Source organism: Lycorma delicatula, chromosome 5 (genome assembly GCF_047948215.1).
Source record: "Lycorma delicatula isolate Av1 chromosome 5, ASM4794821v1, whole genome shotgun sequence".
Classification (NCBI taxonomy): Eukaryota; Metazoa; Arthropoda; class Insecta; order Hemiptera; family Fulgoridae; genus Lycorma; species Lycorma delicatula.
Genome location: NC_134459.1, coordinates 89,973,958 through 89,993,130, shown reverse-complemented (window position 1 = coordinate 89,993,130; position 19,173 = coordinate 89,973,958). Strand labels below are relative to the sequence as shown.

Genomic DNA, 19,173 nt, shown 5'->3' with positions numbered 1-19,173 from the left:
AAAGGGTTCACTACTGATAATGGTTCAAAAACTTCATTAAAGCAACACTGACAATTTAGATCAAGTGTTTTCCACAGATGAAGCATGGTTTCACCTTGGTGGGTATGTTAATACTCAGAACTACAGCACCTGGGGTACTGAAAACTGGCACATTTTCTTTGAATCTCCCCTACAGCTACAAAAAATAGGCGTATGGTGTGCAGTTTCAAGGTGACAAATAATAGTACCCTTGTTTTTTGAAAACACTTGGATGCTGCCGCCTACCAAGAAATTATCCAGCAGTTCATAGCCTTTCTCCAAGAGGATGAATGTCATGCTGATTGCAATAGGACGTTGCCACTTATACAACTCTCTCTAATATGGAGATGGTACTGGGTTTTTTTGGTGGAATCATTTCTAAAGTATTGTAGCCATCAAGATCCCCTGATCTCACACGTCTAGATTTCTTTCTGTGGGGTTACTTAAAAGAAATTGTTTATAACAGCAATCCTCATACCCTGCAGGAATTGAAAACAGACATTACCAATGCTATCTAAGAAATAGACAGGGTATAGCCAACAAGAACAGGGTATAGCCAGGTACACCGTCAAACGTGTTGACAAGTGCAGAGAAATGGATGGACATAATTTTCAATACATTTTCGTAAATTATTTATTATAAGTGATTACCAATAAACTATTTTAAATATATTAAATTTTACTTTTGTTTGGGTTAATTTTTTTGTAAAAATAACATTGCTTGCTAATATTGTGAAGTATATGATGCCTATTCTAGGAATGCTATACAATATTTCTAAATATATCTCACTATACAATTTACATTTATATTCATTTACACTGTTACATATAATAGTCTGTTAAGATATCATTTTTAGCTAAGATAATAACTGATATTCAATTTTAATCTGTTTTCATTATTAACTACAAGTACATAATTTAAGCTACATTAAATTCTTTTTTAGATAATCTATTGTTTAATATACTCTTTCTGTTTTTCTTTGTTCTGCTGTGACCATTAAACCTCAACAAAAACATTACTCAAAAATCTCGAATTATGTGTTTTATATAATTCCATGTTTGAATTCCTCAAAAGTTTTTGTCCTCTTCAAGGATTGACTATAAAGAAATCAAATGTTATTTTAAAATGGCTTATTTGGCACAGTTATATGTTATTCTGGTTTATGTCTTTCAAAGAACTTCCATGATTATTATTCGTGACATTTTCTTATTGCTGGTAATGAAGAAAGCGTTTATTCTAAAATTCTGTTTTTGTAATAAGGTGAATAAAAAAAGTAATTACTGTAAATGAGCATTTTTTTTTTTTTTTTTTTTTAGTAAAAACTGTAAATAAAGCGAATAAAAGGTTAAGTTTTAGTATTTCTAATTGGCTTTTAGTAATTACTGAATTTAAAAGTATTACTTAAAAACTGCACATAACTTTTTTTAAAAGTAATTACTAAATTGAGGTTAATAAATACTAATTAATTTTATTAATTAAAATTTAAAGTAATACTGAATGATTTTCAAGGTAGCTCAAGGTCAGACTTGAAAATTACCAGAATTACTCATACATAATTGATAGTTCATATTTGATATAAATAGCTGTTTTCATGCAAGTAACGGTGCAAGAAAGAATGGAAATTTTTTTGAGATATCTTGCTGATCTTGGTTATCAAATCAAGGTGGGAGAGGATTTTGGAGTGTACAGGACATCTGTTTTCAAAACATTTAAATGTGTTAAATCTTATCAATGAAAAGTTTCTGATTATATACAATTCCTGAAAAGTGCACAGTAGGTCCATACTGCTAAAGAGAAATGGGCAGGCTCATTTCAAATTCCCCAATGTTATTGGGGCACTGGACTGTATGCATGTTAAAGTAAACAAATCTGCAGAGTTTGGAGACTGTTACATTAACATAAAAGGTTATGTAGTATAAATGTACAAGCACCTATGATGTTGATGAAAATGTGACAAGTATTGATGCATCATGGCCTGGGAGCACCCATGATAGCTGAATTTGGTGACGTAGTGGTACTTTCCAAGTTATGAAATGTTTGAATGGATTTGTGTGACTTCTATCAGACAGTGGATATGGACTTTCATTGTGAGTAATGACTTCTTTCCAGGGTCCATAAAATCAAGAAGAAGAAAGATTCAATAAACAATTTTCAAAAAGTTTTATTATAAAATTTATACTTCTTCACCTTACCCATTTCTCCTTTCCTTTAGTATTAAATATTGTTTCAAAATAAATGAATAAAAAGATGTTGATAAAAACAATAAAAAGTAACTGGAAATACAAAATAGAATATGTGGCTTTATACGTGAACGAATGCATTTGTTGCATACACACATGGACGCATATGAATGAACACTAGAACGTCTGCAGCCACATGCAAAATTTGTGTTTTTGTCTCGTATTTCTTTAGTTTATTTTTTGCATTTTTTAAAATTATTTTTTCATTATAGTTTAGAAAGTAATGGGTTAAAGGAGATAATGTTTTATTTGTTACATGTATGAAAAAAATGAAATTAAAAAAGACAATACAGAAAAAAAATTGTATCAAAACATTTTTTTGGCAACACTGAGAAGTTCGAGATGTTAAACAAAGTACTTTCGTTTCGCCTTGGAACACTTTCGGAATTATTTTTTTCGTCCAATTCTGAATGAAGTTTTTTAACTCCCTTTCATATTTTATTTTTTGGACACCTTATTTGTTCATTAACAACTAGCCTGTGAAGCTCTAGAGTGGTTAAGTTTTTCGTTTCTTCAGTATCGCCAGTATGCCTATTTCACTTGCGCTCATGTTTTTTCTCGCACTTGGATCTAATAGACGATGAATCATCTGATAAATTTACTTCACATGTAGTCTTATTATTCCCCATTTTCTTTTACGCCAGTTCCAACTTCTGTTGCAGCCGGAATCTTATGTCTGGTTTTTCATAGCACTTTAATATTTTAAGAAAATCTTTTTCCCATCGACCAAATTTTATCATTTTATTGCCTGTTTAATTTCTATAAGTTTTTTTAATGTTATTTATTAGTTTCTTTAATTTTTCAACTGGCGTTGGAATTTCAATGCTTGATTCAAATGTTTGTTGAATACATAATCAAGCCTTTTTTTTCTTTAACCTCTACGTCCACCGTTAGGAATTGCTTCAGAGGATGAGATGAATAATTTGTAGCGTGTGTAAAAATGCCATGCTTGACCGGGATTCGAATCCGGGACCAAGATATATAACCAAGCCTTAACTTTTTCTTTCATGTCGGCTGTCGTGGTTGATCTTTTTAATACAATTTCATTGCCTTAAGCACATTAACCAAACTAATTTGTTTATCTTCAACAGATACTTTTTCAGTAGACGAAAGAAAAAACAGTGTTTCATTTTCGCTACTTGGTATGGTGATTTAATACTGGTAGTATACTTGACAAAAATAAAAGTAAGATTGCTGATGAGAATTGAATGTTGATATTTAGACTATTTTCATGCAGGTTTCAAGTCTCTTATAAACATGGTATAACATGCGTACAGAAATTAGGTAGACGTATTCATTTTGTTTAGTAATACTGAGCTCATATTTAATAATACTTGAACACCAGACATTTATGTAATACTACATCACAAATACTACAAGTTTTAGTAATTACTAATAGTAAAGGCTTATTCACTCCGAATCAGGTAATTACTTTTACAGCCAGAAATACTTTAGTTAAAAAGAAAAACTTTTTAAGTAATTACTATTTTTTATTCACTCACTTAATGGTTTCCATAAAAATTTTCTTCAGTTTCTTTTATTGCTTTTAACCTTTTCTTTTAAAGAAGGTTGACTGAGGAAGAACAGATAAAGCCTATGTTTCTAGTACTTGCTTTAAGTAATATGACTTAACAAGAATTCGCTGACAGAGGTCAATTTTTCGATAAACAGTATTGTACACCTTTATACATATTAAATAGAAATTTTGATTGTGTTAGAATCTACAGGAAAGTATTTATTTTTTTTAAATAGTTAGTGTAAAAATGAATTAACATCAATTCAGGGACGTTGAATTATTATTTTTTTAATTTAACGAATTCCTGGTCTTAAAACACGAACTGAGCTCAAAGAAGTGAAAGACTCAAAACAATCGATTAATAGACGAACTGTATGAGGTTAACTATGCAGAAGTGTTTGTTTTCCACGTGCAGTTTAGTTTATTTATTGAATAATTTGTACTGCATTTTAAACGAATTGAAGTTCAATTGTACTTGAAGTATTTTAAAATGGATAAAAGGTAAATAAACTGTCATTGAAGTTACTATAATGAATACAGTGGTTGTTTTTGTGGTATGGTTATGAAGTAGAGGATTGAGAATTCAGGCATGATTTAAGTTCTTTTGATACAATTTAGAATGATTTCTTCTGGTGTGAAATATTTCTGATTTAACTATATTGTAATTGTATTTATTTTAACTGGTTATTTCATTCATTGTTTTACAATTTTTTCTTATTTTGAAAGAGTGCAGGGCAATTCCGAGGAAACAGTTTGTGCAGTACTGTATCTATTGGGCTAGTAAAGTAAGTAATTTCGGTTTTTACAAATAGATAGCATTACGCTTGTTTTGAAGGACTTTAGTCAGTCAGTCAGATTTTTTTATTTTCATTTGAAAATCGCGTTTTGTATACTTTAGAAGCACATTGCGTGTAATTTTGTGTGCAGTCTTTAGTTTATGGTAAATTTTAACGTGTCCAAATCCTCTGATTTGGAAGTCGAGAGTTACACTGTTAAAGTCCTAGTAAATCCAGTTATTTTTACACGGATTTGAATACTAGATCGAGGATACTGGTGTTCTTTGGTGGTTGGGTTTCAATTAACCACACATCTCAGGTATGGTCGAACTGAGAATGTACAAGACTACACTTCATTTACCCTCATACATATCATCCACATTCATCCTCTGAAGAATTATCTACACGGTAGTTACTGGAGGCTAAACAGGAAAAAGAAAGGTAAATTTTAACGTGTAGTTCATAAACGAACATTTTCCACATACCTTACCTTTTTATTTCTGTATATGCAAGAGAGCTGCTGAGGCTCACAAAGTGAATCACCTAACAGTTATGTTGATCACCTAACAGAACATTTCTGTCAAAGTTGGGTCAAAGATACTAACATTCTGGTCAACCTACTGAAGCCTAATAATACCAAATAAAAATCATAATTGAGAGGTTAAGTATATTATACACAACAATTTAAAACCACCTCAAATGTCTTATGATTGTCAAATGACTCATTAAGAAGCTTGATATTTGGGTTTCACATGAATTGAAAGAGATTCTCTTAATACAACAAATCAATATTTGCAATATACATCTCTGTGCAATGAAGTTGACCCTTTTTCCAAACTAATCATTACTGGTGATGAAAAATGTATCATCTTCAATAACATAAATCAGAAACAATCATCACCCAAGTGTGATGAACCAGCATAAGCCACATTGAAAGCTGAATTGCATAAAAAAAAAGATCATGCCGCTATCTATTTGGTGTGGTTACAAAGTGTTGTGTATTTTGAACTGATTCCAAGGAATCAAACAATCAGTTAAGATGTATACTGTCAACAACTAATGAAACTGGAGGAAGCAATCAAAGAAAAGTGGCCAGAATTGGCAGATTGCAAAGGAATCATGTACCACCAAGACAGTCCAAGGCCTCACACATGTTTGATAACTCGTGGAAAATTATTGGACCTTGGTTGGGAAATGATGTCTCATCCCCCAAATAGCCCTGATCTTGCACAATCAGGCTACTGTTTATTTTGAAGTTTGCAAAAATCTGGTAAAATGTTCACACTTATGATGATGACTGAAGTTGCACTTTGTTAACTTTTTGGTGGTAAGAACCAGCAGTTTTATGAGCACAGAATCATGAAGTTGACGGAAAGATGCTATAAGGCTATTGGACAAATTGGAAAATATATAATTGATTAAAGTTCATTCTTTGTATAGAAAAATTGAATTTTCACACTACAAAACTGAAATTACTTCCTTGTCATCCCAGTAATTAGTGTCAGAACTTTCTCAACCAGGTTAGATATATTTGTACTTCCTGAAAGACAAGCCCAAAAGTTATTGAAGTGCTTTCAGTCGGGCCCACTCTTTTTGAATTCTTGCCTGAATTTTTCTACTTGTCAGATACAGTTTGTTGCCATAAAAATTATGTATTGTTTACAGAATAATCCTTATTTAAAGTAGTTATTTAGTAATTTTGGGTGTCCACAGACAAATTGCATTTGTTTTTAATATGAGTGTTCTTAATGTTCTGAGTATCATTTCTCCTAGCTATAATTGTCATGACCAAATCCAAACTATTACTAAGCCATTTTGATATATTTATAAACCAGATAACTTTTTTTATCTCATTTTTCGCCTTCTAACTTGAAATAAAATGAATAACCTGTAAAAGCTATATTTATGTATGTCTCTGCAAAATTAATAAATTGATTTTTATTTAAAAATATAGTTTATTTTGTACAGTTTGCAATTTGAACTTAAAAGAAGGTAAATTAATGATTTTAAAGTTAACAAAGATTTTGAAAGAATTAATAGGAAGTTATGAACTTTGTGCAATAATTATCTATTATTATTGTAATTGCTGCAGACAAATATGTCAAGAAAATAAATTAGCTACACAAGTTAATACATTTTAAATGGTTAATAAATAATTTTTTTATTACAGTAGTAGGATTTAAACAAAAATGAATAAGAAAGTCATAACATTAAATGCAATACATATTTATATGTCTGAAAAAAATTGTAAATAAACATGGTCTTAAGAAAATAAAATAGAAAAAGTTTTACAAATTGAATGATAGCTTATAAAGTTACAGATGTGAAATATAAGGAGTGATTAAGTTGGGCTATTTTGTGTCAAAATTTGAGAGGTTTAGTACAGTAATTCTGTAATGGCAGGCGTTTAAAGATGAGCTACTTGAATGATGAGACCAAAAGTGGTGTGTTTCTGTTGTTCCAGCAAAAACATATCTTAAAAAAATTTCTAACAAGTTTAAGTTCAGCATCACCAAACACAATGAAATTATGTAAATCTTGTTAAGACTTGTTTTTTTAAATTGGGTGGTAATTATGTATGCTAAAGCTAAAATTTACTTGCATGTAAACTTTAAATGTAGACTTTTAATACTAGTCTTCTATCTGTCCTTATTTATTCTCATCAAATGGTGATAATTTTGTCCAAATTTGTAAAAAAAATATGGCTTTTTATTAAGATGTTATGTAACTTCAAATTCAAATGCTTGTAATTTCTGCGCCGATAATACAGTATACTTATTTTAGGCACCCTTGAGAATTGCAGTTGATTTTAGATTTATTGATTAACTTGTATTTCTACTCTTATACAAGTTGCTGCTAGGTCAGCTCCTGTGCAGTTGTCTGTTTCAAAATATTCTTAAGTCATGTCTTAAATTTGTTATAAAAAATATGTGTGGAATTTTTTGGCCACTTCGATGGTGGTGAAAATAATTTCTCAAAAAAGAGCAATATTTGTGAATGAGAATGCAGAAATGTTCATATTGTGTACAGTAACAGATTTTGTGGTATATTAAAAACAAGCATCAGAAGCATGTACCTTGATATCAAAATTATTTGTTTTATAGTTTTAATATCTATAAAAATCCAGTATTATAATAGTAAAACAATATAAAAATCCAGTAATTATTAAGATCCAGTAATATGATATGAGTAATATTGAGTAATTGAAGTTTTTCAGTTACAGGCTTGACTAATGTTTAGGGCAGTTTGTCATATTTGTTTAAAATTGTGTTTTTTTTTAAATTTACCATAATTACCTTAAATAATTACTTTAAAAAGAATGATTGATTTTATTTTTCAAAAAAATAAAATAACTTGTAAGACCACCATAATTATTATAGTTGTTTTTAATTACATATATTTTTAATGCTGGATTTCATTGCAACATTTTGTAGTAAGAAATAAATATTTATCATTTCTGAGCAGGAAAACTGAATTTCTGTGGATTTATAAGTAATGTTTGCCTAGAAAAGTTGCTATCATAATATTAAATCTATTTTAGATGTTTTATTTGATTGTAAATCGTAGTTTCCAATCAAAGCATTTGAATACAATGTATATATTTTGTTTTTAAAAGAATATAACTTATTGGTTATAGTCTTTATATTCTTTTATTTAAAAGAGTATTATCTTTTTTAATATTATTTTTTTTTTTTTTTAATTTTTACGGGCATCGACTGCTAAGGTCATTAGCCCTCGTCACATTCTTTAAAAGAAATTATTATCTCCATCAGGATCGTCATAAGTAAGGGTGTAAAGGTCCCTTACATTTTATTTAAAAACACAAACTTCACAATAAACATTAAAACATAAAAGACAAGGACAATCACAAACACTTACGGGGTGTAAAGGGCCCCAATATTAAAATTTGAGATTGGCATTATTCCGGCTTCAGACATCAGACTAGCCGCCGGACTTGTGCGGAAAGCGCCTGTTGCATATCTTATTCTGCTATTATGAACTACGTCTAACTTTCTTAAGTGCGACTTTCTAGCGGATGAATATACGATACATCCGTAGTCTAGTTTAGATTGAACCAATGCTTTATACAATCTCAATAATGTCTCTGTCTGAGCCCCAATTTAAATTCGATAAACATTTTATAATGTTTAGGGCTCTTTTGCATCTATCACTAAAGTCCTGTATATGTAATCCCCATGTAAGGGATTTATCCAATACTAGTCCTAAATATCTTACGCTATCTTTATATTGTATTGGATTATCGTCAATTGTCAACGCAGGACTTTGATGAGGAATTCTCTTCCTACAAAAGTGTACACAGCACGTTTTCTCTGGTGAGAATTGGAATCCGTTATTCCTTGCAACTTCATTTAGAGCATTGATCGCTCGTTGCAATTTGTACCTCACCATAGCAGTCTTGTTGCTGGCATACACAATTGCCAGATCATCAACATAGACGCTTTTGCTGATTTTTACTGGAATGGCTAGTATCAATTTATTAATGGCAATGGTAATCAAGGTACCGCTCAACGGCGAACCCTGCGGTATGCCATTTTCCAAGATTCTTTCACATGAATATTCATTGTTGACGCGTACTTGGAAGGTACGGTCATTCATGTAGTTGCTGAGCAGTATAGGCAGATTGCCACGAATGCCCCATTCATGTATCTGGAGCATTATACCATGACGCCAGGTCATATCGAAAGCCTTCTGAAGATCAAAGAAGACTCCGACACAATGTTTCCTTTTAATAAAGCTGTTATATATAATGTCCTCTAAGCTGATCATTTGATCAGTGGTAGAATGGTATTGCCGAAAACTTGCTTGATACGGTGATATCAGATTTTCTTTTTCCAAAACCCAGACGAGTCGATTATTAATCATTTTTTCCAGTATTTTTCCCATAGCACACGTCAAAGAAATAGGACGATAGCTATTGGGGTCTGTTAAATTTTTATTTTTCTTTGGTACTGGAACAACATGAGCTTTTTTCCACTGCTGCGGGTACGTTCCATCCCGCCATATTTTATTATAAAGTTCTAATAATCTGCGTTTTGCAGTGGTATTCAGCTGCCTGATCATATTATAATGGATTTCATCCGGACCAGCAGCTGTGTTACCTGCTTTTTCCAACGCTTTCGCGAATTCTTCCATTTTAAATGGTACATTATATGAGTAATTATACTCAGTTCTAAAATTTAGTAGACCTTCGAGTTCTTCTTTTTTGGTTCGAAAACCTTCCTCGTAGTTGGCCGTTCTGCTGGCCTTTTCGAAGTGATTGGATAACAGCTCTGCAATTTCATATGGAGTGTCTTTTATTTCATCTTCATCTTGAAGGCTAGTTATGGGAGCAAAATCATTACGCCCACAAATCGCCTTCACTTTCCTCCAAACATCTGATGCAGTAGTAGTTTTGTCGATGGATGACACGTATTGCTGCCAGGATCGTTTTTTCGAGTCTATCATAAGACGTTTTGCATACGCCCTGTATTTCTTAAAGGCAACAAGATTTTCTATGCTAGGACGCTTCTTAAAGGCGTTATACGCCCTTTTCTTTCTTTTTATAGCTTCACTTATTTCATCGTTCCACCATGGAACGGGTTTTTTCGTAAGTTTCCCAGATGTTTTGGGAATATATCTCGATGCCGACTCAATTATTGCATTTGTTATGGCGTCGACATCGTCTCCGATAACTCCAGTTGTTTCCGGGAGTATCGTTCTAGCTGTGAAGCTCGTCCAGTCTGCCTTTTTAGGGATGGGATATATTGTTCTTGTAACATCAGTTACAATTTGCACCGGGAAATGATCGCTTCCATGCAGATCGTCTATGACATGGAAGCTGTACCTCGGTGCTATCGATCCACTTATAAGTGCAAGATCTATACAGGACGTCGATCCATTTCTGGCATTGAAAAAGGTTCCTGATCCGTCGTTTAAAATAATAAGTTCTGAATTCATCAGGAACCCTTCCAGTTCTCTTCCACGGGGATCTACTCGATCTGATCCCCAAAGAGAATTATGAGCATTAAAGTCACCCACCAGTAAAACAGGTGGGGGAAGCTCGGAAATTAGTCTTGCTATGTCATCCTTATTCCAATCAAAATACGGCAAGTATATGCTGCAGACAGTGACCTGGAGCGGACGCTTCATTCTAACGGCGACCGCTTGTAGGTTTGTATTTAGAACAACCGCTTCGGTGGTAGCTCTAGTCGATGTTAATATAGCTACTCCACCTCTAACTCTTATATTTGGCGGTTGATCTCGCCGAAATATATTGAATCCTTTTAATTTAAAATTTTCATTTCGGCGGAAATGCGTTTCTTGCAGACATATACAGATCGGGTCTACATCATGTACCAAGCGTTGGAGCTCATGGATGTTTGAAAAACATCCATTGATGTTCCACTGTACTACGACTCGCTAATTTTAAATTAAATTATGACCTAGGTTTTCCTTTCGGCCATCCTTTTTTTCTCTTCTTCTCCATCCTACGAACAGCATTGTGTTCGCGGAGAAGGTCGTCGCCTGTAAGGCTTCCGGTCTCCGTATCGGAGACCACCGAAGCCGCCGACGACGACGGGCATGGATCGGCACCGGTTACAGGCGCCGATTGTGGGGCGGCAACTTGGCCGATCCCAGACTCGGGGGTCGCACCGGTCACCGCCTCTGGAGGGGGGGGACACTCGTCCCCCCTGTGAAATTTTTTGTGGCCTCTGAGGCTTAGAGGCCACTTCAGTTACAGGAGGCTTGGGAGCCTCCATAACAGACTCTGTAGCTGTCACTTTCTTTTCATCGACTAAAATCTCACTAAGACGGACTTGAATTTCAGGTTTAGTGTCCGTTTTCTTCTGTATTGGAGCGACTTTCTGCTTTGGAGATGTGTCTTCAGGAGGCTGTACAATTATTCTTTGCTTAACAGGTTCTTTAGTGCTGAGAGGCTTCATTTTGTTTTCAATTATCCTCTCAATTAAGCCAGCCAAGGTAGGTGCGAGTTTGTTGATGATTGCACTCTCATCAACAGCAACTGGAGCAGGAGCAGGAACAGCAGCCGCAGCCTGAGCATAGGTTGTTGTTGCTCTAGGTCTGCGGGCGTTTACGATCTTTTTTGCTTCAAAGTAGCTGACTTTTTGCAGGGTTTTTACTTCCTGCACAGCTACTTCGTCTTTGTAAACAGGACAGTTCCTGGATCTACAGGAATGCTGTCCTCCGCAGTTTATACAGGTAGGAGGCTCCTTACACGGCTCTCCTTCATGAACTTCATCACCGCACACGCATACTTGCGGCCTCTCACACCTAACAGCGGTGTGTCCAAAGCGTTGGCATTTAAAGCATCGTATTGGTTGCGGGACAAATGCCCGCACATCCAACCGATGTATGCCCGCTCTTATCTTCTCCGGCAAAGTAGGCCGGTTAAATGTAAGAACATGGGATGCTGAAGATAGGACTTCACCATTCCTTCTCATGTTCAACCTCCGACATTCTAATACTCCTTGCGGCGCTAATTCTTCTACAATTTCCTGCTCCGTACAGTTCAGAAGATCCCGACAGACCACAACACCCCTTGAGGTGTTGAGCGTAACGTGGGGATCAACACGTACATTTAGTTCTCCAATTTTTTTGACCTAGGATCTTCTGTGACTGTATATCATTTACAGTCTCTACAGGAAGTCCTGTGAAAGTTTTCCTAATTTCCTTAACAGGGCCTCCAGCACATTTTGTTATTTCTCGAGCGATGAGGAATGGACTCACCTTCGAGAAATTACCGTCTTCTTTTACTAAGTATTTTGGCTTTGGAACGTTGCTTTTGAAGAAAGCTTTTTGTAAGCTTTTCCTAGCCTCAACTTCAATTTTACGAGATTCCGCGCTCTTTCTCCGTTTTGCCTCAGGCGAAACGGCCGGTTCTAAACGAGGGTGTTTGCGTGAACCCTCTGCCACGTTTGGTTGTTCAGTTTGCATGAACAGTTCATCCCTGCTGTAGGAAGGTTAGCCGCCGGGGTACACCCCCACTCCAGGGTTACCAACCCTGGAGGTCCGTACTCCGGTGGAACCGGCATATGTCCTGGCAGAGAGCGGATGCGCAGTCTCTGCACTGACTCCAGGCCCTTACACACCAAAGCTTTCAGGGCTCCCATGCTCCGAACATGGGCACCTTAACTACATGCTTGCCATCGCGGGGGGCATGTGGACGACGAAAGGTCTCCGTTACACCTGCAAATAACTTTGACCGTGGCCGCCACATCGCCAGCTCTAAAGTCGGTATTAATCCATTTCCATAATCGTTAAGAATTTCGTATCTGCAGGTGGCCGCAAAGTCCAGTCCTGTAATTCGGTCTATAGATGAAAATCGGCCGAAAAAAGCATATCCGAGAAACAACACTCGGAACCCCGTTTGCCAGCTATATGTAATGTACTTAAGTACAGTTGTTGCCGCCCTGGACGTGGAACTTAGTTGTTATGTTCTGGACGTGGGGATTACCTACCTCAGGGCAAATTAATATTATTATTGTTTTATTGTTTAATATTATTATTTTAATGGAGAAAAGTGTTAATTTATTTACATTTATATAATACAGGAGAACCTTTTTGCTTGGAATACAGATATTTAAAATTTTCAATCTATTAGAAGTTTTCTGGTCTTTAATTATTTTTTTTTTAAAACAATGTAAAAATATTTAGACCTTTTTTTATCTTAATGCAAAGTGATATTTATTCCAGTACTTAGAATAGCCAGCCACTATGATGTGTTAAGTAATAACAGTTTGGTAACGGGGTTTCTGTAAGGTATTGTTGTTTTATTTTACTTATAATTACAATTTTGTTAATAAAAAGCTACCATTAATATAGGAAAGATCTGTATACTTGACTGACAGTTTTTATGCCTACATATTGAAGGCTGTTTTTATATTTCAGTAGAAATGATGAACTTTTAAATATTCTTGATCATAATTAATTGCTTTGTAATTTTGTTTCCATCACCAAATCAACTTGTTCATTGGATCATTCCAGTCCTGGTTAATTTAAGTCTGAATGATTTTACAGCATAAATGTGTTCTATCCTTACTATCAATCTTTACAGTATTTGAGAGATGAAATTTGTTGTGAATACCTAGCACTGCATCAGAGTGATAAGCGGATAGTGCTCTATTATTTTTGCATTACATCTTATGCAGCAATTTCTTCCGAAGCATCAAATTTCACCGATTTCATAGCTGCCCTATTTGTCAAATGCTCCTCATGATTTTTTTTCCTGAAAAACCAAATATGTGTCTTTCCTTTGATGTGATAAACATATTTGCACATGAGAGAGCCAGTTACTACTGAAAATAAACCAGAAGAGCAGAAAAATATGGATCACGGTGCACGGATAATAGGTTGCAATATCAACCTCTTTTCAGATATGATTACATTACTTGGTTGTGGAATTATACAATCATAGAAGTTATTTTTTTATCATACCTCATGTTTGTTGTGTTATTTATACGCACTAAAGATAAGTATTTAAGTTTTGATTGTAATACAGGATTCTTATGTACATATAGAGAAGATCAGTGTTTTGTAGACACAGTGGCAAAATTGGGAGTATAAGGAATTAACTCCTACATCATTTCTCTTTGTTCTCATAAAGAAATTACGTCTTGTTTATAGTTAAAAGATTTATTACGTTTTGCTTATTAGTTTCCTAAAATGAATCAGTTGAGGATATTATGAAAAATTTCTGTATTATAGAAAAAACTTGCTTACTGTTACATTGATTAATCTACCACTCATCTTCAGGTAGGTAGTATAGATTAAGTGATATGGTATAAATAGTGTTGCCTTCATATCATATGGTAGTGAATAACAATTTAATGCTTTGAGTAATTTCTGTTTAATAATATAATTTTCTGTGTTAGAAATAAGTTTGACCCAGATGCTGATTTGGAAGAAGAAATTGATGAATATGAGCCATCTGACTCTGATGATGATTACGATGATAATGAAAAGTTACTTTTAGAAAAAGCACGCAAAGGTAAAGGATTGCAAGATGATTGTGATGATGATGACGATTATGATAATGAGAGTGAGGTAAAATTCAGTTTGTAACAATGTTAATCCATTCTTGTTTTTCTGTTTATATGAAATCTGTTTTATCTAAATGAAGTTGTCTCATTTATTTCCATACTGCATTTGCTATTCTAATATCATATATATATATATATATATATATATATTTTAACAAAGTATTATTTTTAAGATAATGAAATGGATGAAAAGTTAAGTGAAAAAAAAAAAAACATATCATACAATAATATATATATATATATATATATAATCTTGCATTCCAGAGATCCTTATCTCAAAGCTTTGTAGTAGTTTGTGTAAGTTGTTTCTCTACATTCCTTTACTTTAAATATAAATAAGATATAAGAGAAGTTTTTTAAACATGGCATAATTGGTATATAATATTATTTATATATAAATAAATGAAATACACAATCTTGCCAACAATTTGTCTGCAGTCTCTTTTCTACAATTATGACAATTATTGTTATAACAACTGTGACCTTCTTACATAACAGACATGACTAACTTTATACTGTGACAAGCAGTTATTGTTATTTTAAATTTACTTTTTACTTAATTTAATTTTAATGATATAAATTGAAGAATAACTTTTCCTGAGGATGGTCGAATGACCGAAAGTACTAGAAAAGAGACTGTGGACGAATTATTGGTAAGGTTGTATTTCATTTATTTATATATAAATAAGATATAAGGGATTTAAATTACTGACAGCATTTTTTAAAGGTCCATCCATGTTTAAATGAAACAAAATAAAATAAATATAAAAAATAAAACAGACATATAACTTAATTAAGGTTTAGTTAATTGTCAGTTTTTAATTTGGTGTTGTCTAATTTAATGAGGATCAGACTTTAATGAGGATTTTAAAAAAAAATTACTTTTTTGTTCTTAGCAGTGGTTTCTTAAAAGTCATTTTAATATTCTTTAAAATCTATTTTGGCCATACTAAATTTGCATCTTAAGGTAAATTCCTACATTAAAACACCTTAACACTAAAACTAAATCTACCCCAAATAATTGTTTTTTCAAAAATTAATGTGAGTACTAATACTGTGTATAAATTTGTAAAATATTTTAGTAAACATACATGATTTAATTTTTAATTACCGCTTTGTCATACTTATATGATATTCTTGTATAGATGATAGTTGACATGTATTCCTAAAAAGTAGATATAAACATCCTCAGTAATTGTGTTATTGGTGTTTTTTATTATTAAACAATAATGCTTTCACAATTATATGAATTTAATTTGTGTTATTCTCAAACACATTAACTCTTTTATTCTCTCAAACATTAACTCTTGAATTAATTTCTTCTCAGTTTTTCAGAAGTTTCCATAACTTTATTTATAATTTTGTAAAAATGTTAATTGTACTGTCGTTTGCAAATGTAATCAAATTTTCACAAGAAATTAGATAAATCCTGTACTTACTGAATTTTTTATATTCTAAGTGCAGTGGTTCTAAAATTGAGTGATGGATTACATATTGAAACTGATGAAAACTGAGATGAGAATTTTATTATCTCATTAGAGTATATTTTTGTGCTAACTTGAATTCTTAAAATTCTTAAATTCTTAAAATTATTTAATTGCCATTCAAAACATCCAAGCCTGATTTTAACTATAGAGAAGAGGCAGTAGTGGTTTATCTATTTAAAAAAAGAAAAGAAAAACAATTTGATTACAGTAAAAGTTTATTTAACACATTTTCTACATACATAATTGCTCATAACACCGACCTTCCTTGCCACTTCTCTTTTTGTATGAGAAATATTTTATTAATATAATTTTTTTCAATCTTTATTTTATCTTTTTAAAGTAAAAAACAAATTAAATATGCATCACATTTTTATTTTGAAGTATTGCTACTGAATATTATAGTTACAAATAATTTATCAGTTATAAGTTATTAATTTATATATATGTATATAAATAACATTTATTCTGTATGTATTCAAATTGTTAATCAGATTTTCTTTTTCATTATTTATTAATTCCAAAGTGTAATTTCCTGTAGTTTCAATTTAATCTTTTATTTCCTATCACTTAAATGTGGCCTTTTCTTTTCTGCAGATTTCATATTGCTTAACATTCTTGTTAATTGCATGGTTGTACTGGTTTACCAAATGTTTTTGAGTACAAATCCATGGTTATTCCCTGGCTTGTTTCTTTGATGATATCCCTTCTGACAGCTTACACTTATTTTATTTTACGATAATAATTTTATTAACAATTCCCTATCTAGCCTTTTTTCTACTACCTCTTCATCTGATGAAGAAGTAATTTAAAAATTATTATAAAATATCAACCCATGATATTTCTTTATTGAAAGATGACCAGTGCAATTTTGATATGAAATTAAGATTATTTTATGAATATGATTATTTCATGTCAAGTAGCAAACAAAGAAATGTTTCATAACATGTCAGAATGTGTCGGTGTGATCTCATGTGTGTGATTGATGGAAAATTAAATATAATTGTTACTTAAGTTTTTCTGGGTGATACTAAATTGGACTAGTTACAAGTATGCAGTTTTAGCATCTCTTTATTTACCTGACAAATTGCTAAAACTACTTAGTAGCAACTAAAACTGATTATTAACTTTATATTCACTTTACTCAATGAATGAAATAAAATAAAATATGATTAGGGCAGAGATTACAATCTTACTGTTTTACATGGAAGTAATTTTTTAATTTTTTTTGGAATTGTTTTATCAGGTTCTGTCAGGAGCTTGGAAATTACCAAAAGAAGGCAATAAAAGTTATGTTTTTCTGAATTTGTTTAAAAATTTCAACATATCTTGTTTTTGTCTTAAAAACTCAAGAATAAAATATAATTAAGGAAGTAAAATAGGTTCTTATTAAATAATATGAAAAAGATAAGGCTAATTTAGCATATGACATTCTTTTACAGATAGTTTAAAAAAAAATTGCAACAGTCCAGATAATTATTTTTTGTCAGCCAATATGCACTTTAATTTTGAAGTCAGTTATATGAAAATTATAGGTTCAGGTTTGATGTTAACTATATTGATAATTTTTAAACTAAAATTATCATTTTAGTTTTATCATTATCATTAGTAATTATCATTTTACACACAATCATTGTGTATATTAAATTCTTGTAGGTGATATATTATGTAATATAGCATATTCATGTAATTTTTTACATGTACATTTTTGCGTTCTTTTGCTTGTTTACATACTTTCATGACACTTCATCCTGAATTTTTCTGTTCAAGTTGCCATTCATATTGTTGTTTCATATCATCTACATCCTTAAATTTTTTCATTTTTCCTTGCTTTTTTGTTTTGTGATCTGAATCAGCTACAGTCCGATCAATTGCTTCTTTTACTGTTTATATTATGCAGTATTATTTCATCAGGAGTGATATTTTTTTTATTTTAGTATTTTATATTAATATTTATCTAGTCAAAGGCAGATTTGAATCTCTTTATTCTAGATTAAGTAAAGTACTGAATATTTTCCTCAAAAGCTGTTAATTTTGCTTTTTTCAGAAGTTAAAAATTTATATTCATTATGGATATAATTCAACCAGTGTTCACATATCTTGTTTTGCAAGTATGTTTCCATCTTCTTGAATTATATAGTATTACAGTACAGTTTTTTATTATAGTAAATTGCCATATTTCTTGCGTTCAATGTGTTTCTAATTATAAAAATGATTAATTTTGGTTAAAAAAATAATTAAATGTAGCTACTAACTACCTAGCAACCTTTGGGATACTTTGTATTTTTTTCCTTTGTAAATATCCCCAAGGCAACTGGTCCCTGCCAGTTAGACATAACTTGGTCGCCTTAGGGTGTCACGGCAGCAACTTGCTCCCTCGCTTGGGTCAGCCTAGCTACCCCTCCTCAGGAGGGCTACCCATCCCCGTCCTATCCTGCCAGAATTCAGGCAGGCATTGCGCATGCCCTTTCCCTTACTTGTGCCCTCTCACACCGCAAAGGCCCCACATGCCATCAAAGAAGCACCCTGACTCCCCCGCTCTTGCACGCGGGCCAGCCAGGATGTCCTAGGCAAGGGGCCCCCTACATGTTGCCATGTTTCAAATTTTTTTTTTTTTTGTTTCCTCCCACTCTGGCATTGCAGAGAAAGACACACAAAGGAATTGTAAAGGTACTAAGATAGACATTGTCAAAACAAGTCGCTAAAACAACATTCCACATAAGCATACCATGAAAACACACCATTTCTTGGCACCCTGAAGAACAAAATACATAACAGATAGATAGACAAAATATATAACACAGAAAAACAACACAAGAAAGTAAATCACAAAAAAGAAATGAAAACACGACACATAATACAAGAAGATCAAACACACAATACAAATCAGAATACAAAATATAGTACTTGATACGCAATTGTAAATCATAATTGTAGTCATAGTACATCACAATACAAATTGGCACTCATAGTAAACATAAATGACAAAATACACATGGAAAGCAGCAATAAATGTATAATTCAGGAAATAAATACAAGAAGATAAAATAAAATCACAGGAAGAAATAGTCCAGTGGC

General features: G+C 32.5%; 1 protein-coding gene across 2 annotated transcripts in view; it reads left to right on the top strand.

Moving 5' to 3' along the window:
- Positions 1-4,120: 4,120 nt before the first annotated feature.
- Positions 4,121-19,173, top strand: part of Sas10 (UTP3 small subunit processome component Sas10) — a 54,897-nt gene continuing 39,844 nt past the window's right edge. For both annotated transcript variants that reach the window (XM_075366612.1, XM_075366611.1), the window contains exons 1-2: positions 4,121-4,275; positions 14,444-14,615. In XM_075366612.1, the coding sequence (XP_075222727.1) occupies positions 4,265-4,275; positions 14,444-14,615 (183 nt within the window). In that variant the 5' untranslated portion in view covers positions 4,121-4,264. The remainder of the gene's footprint in view (positions 4,276-14,443; positions 14,616-19,173) is intronic.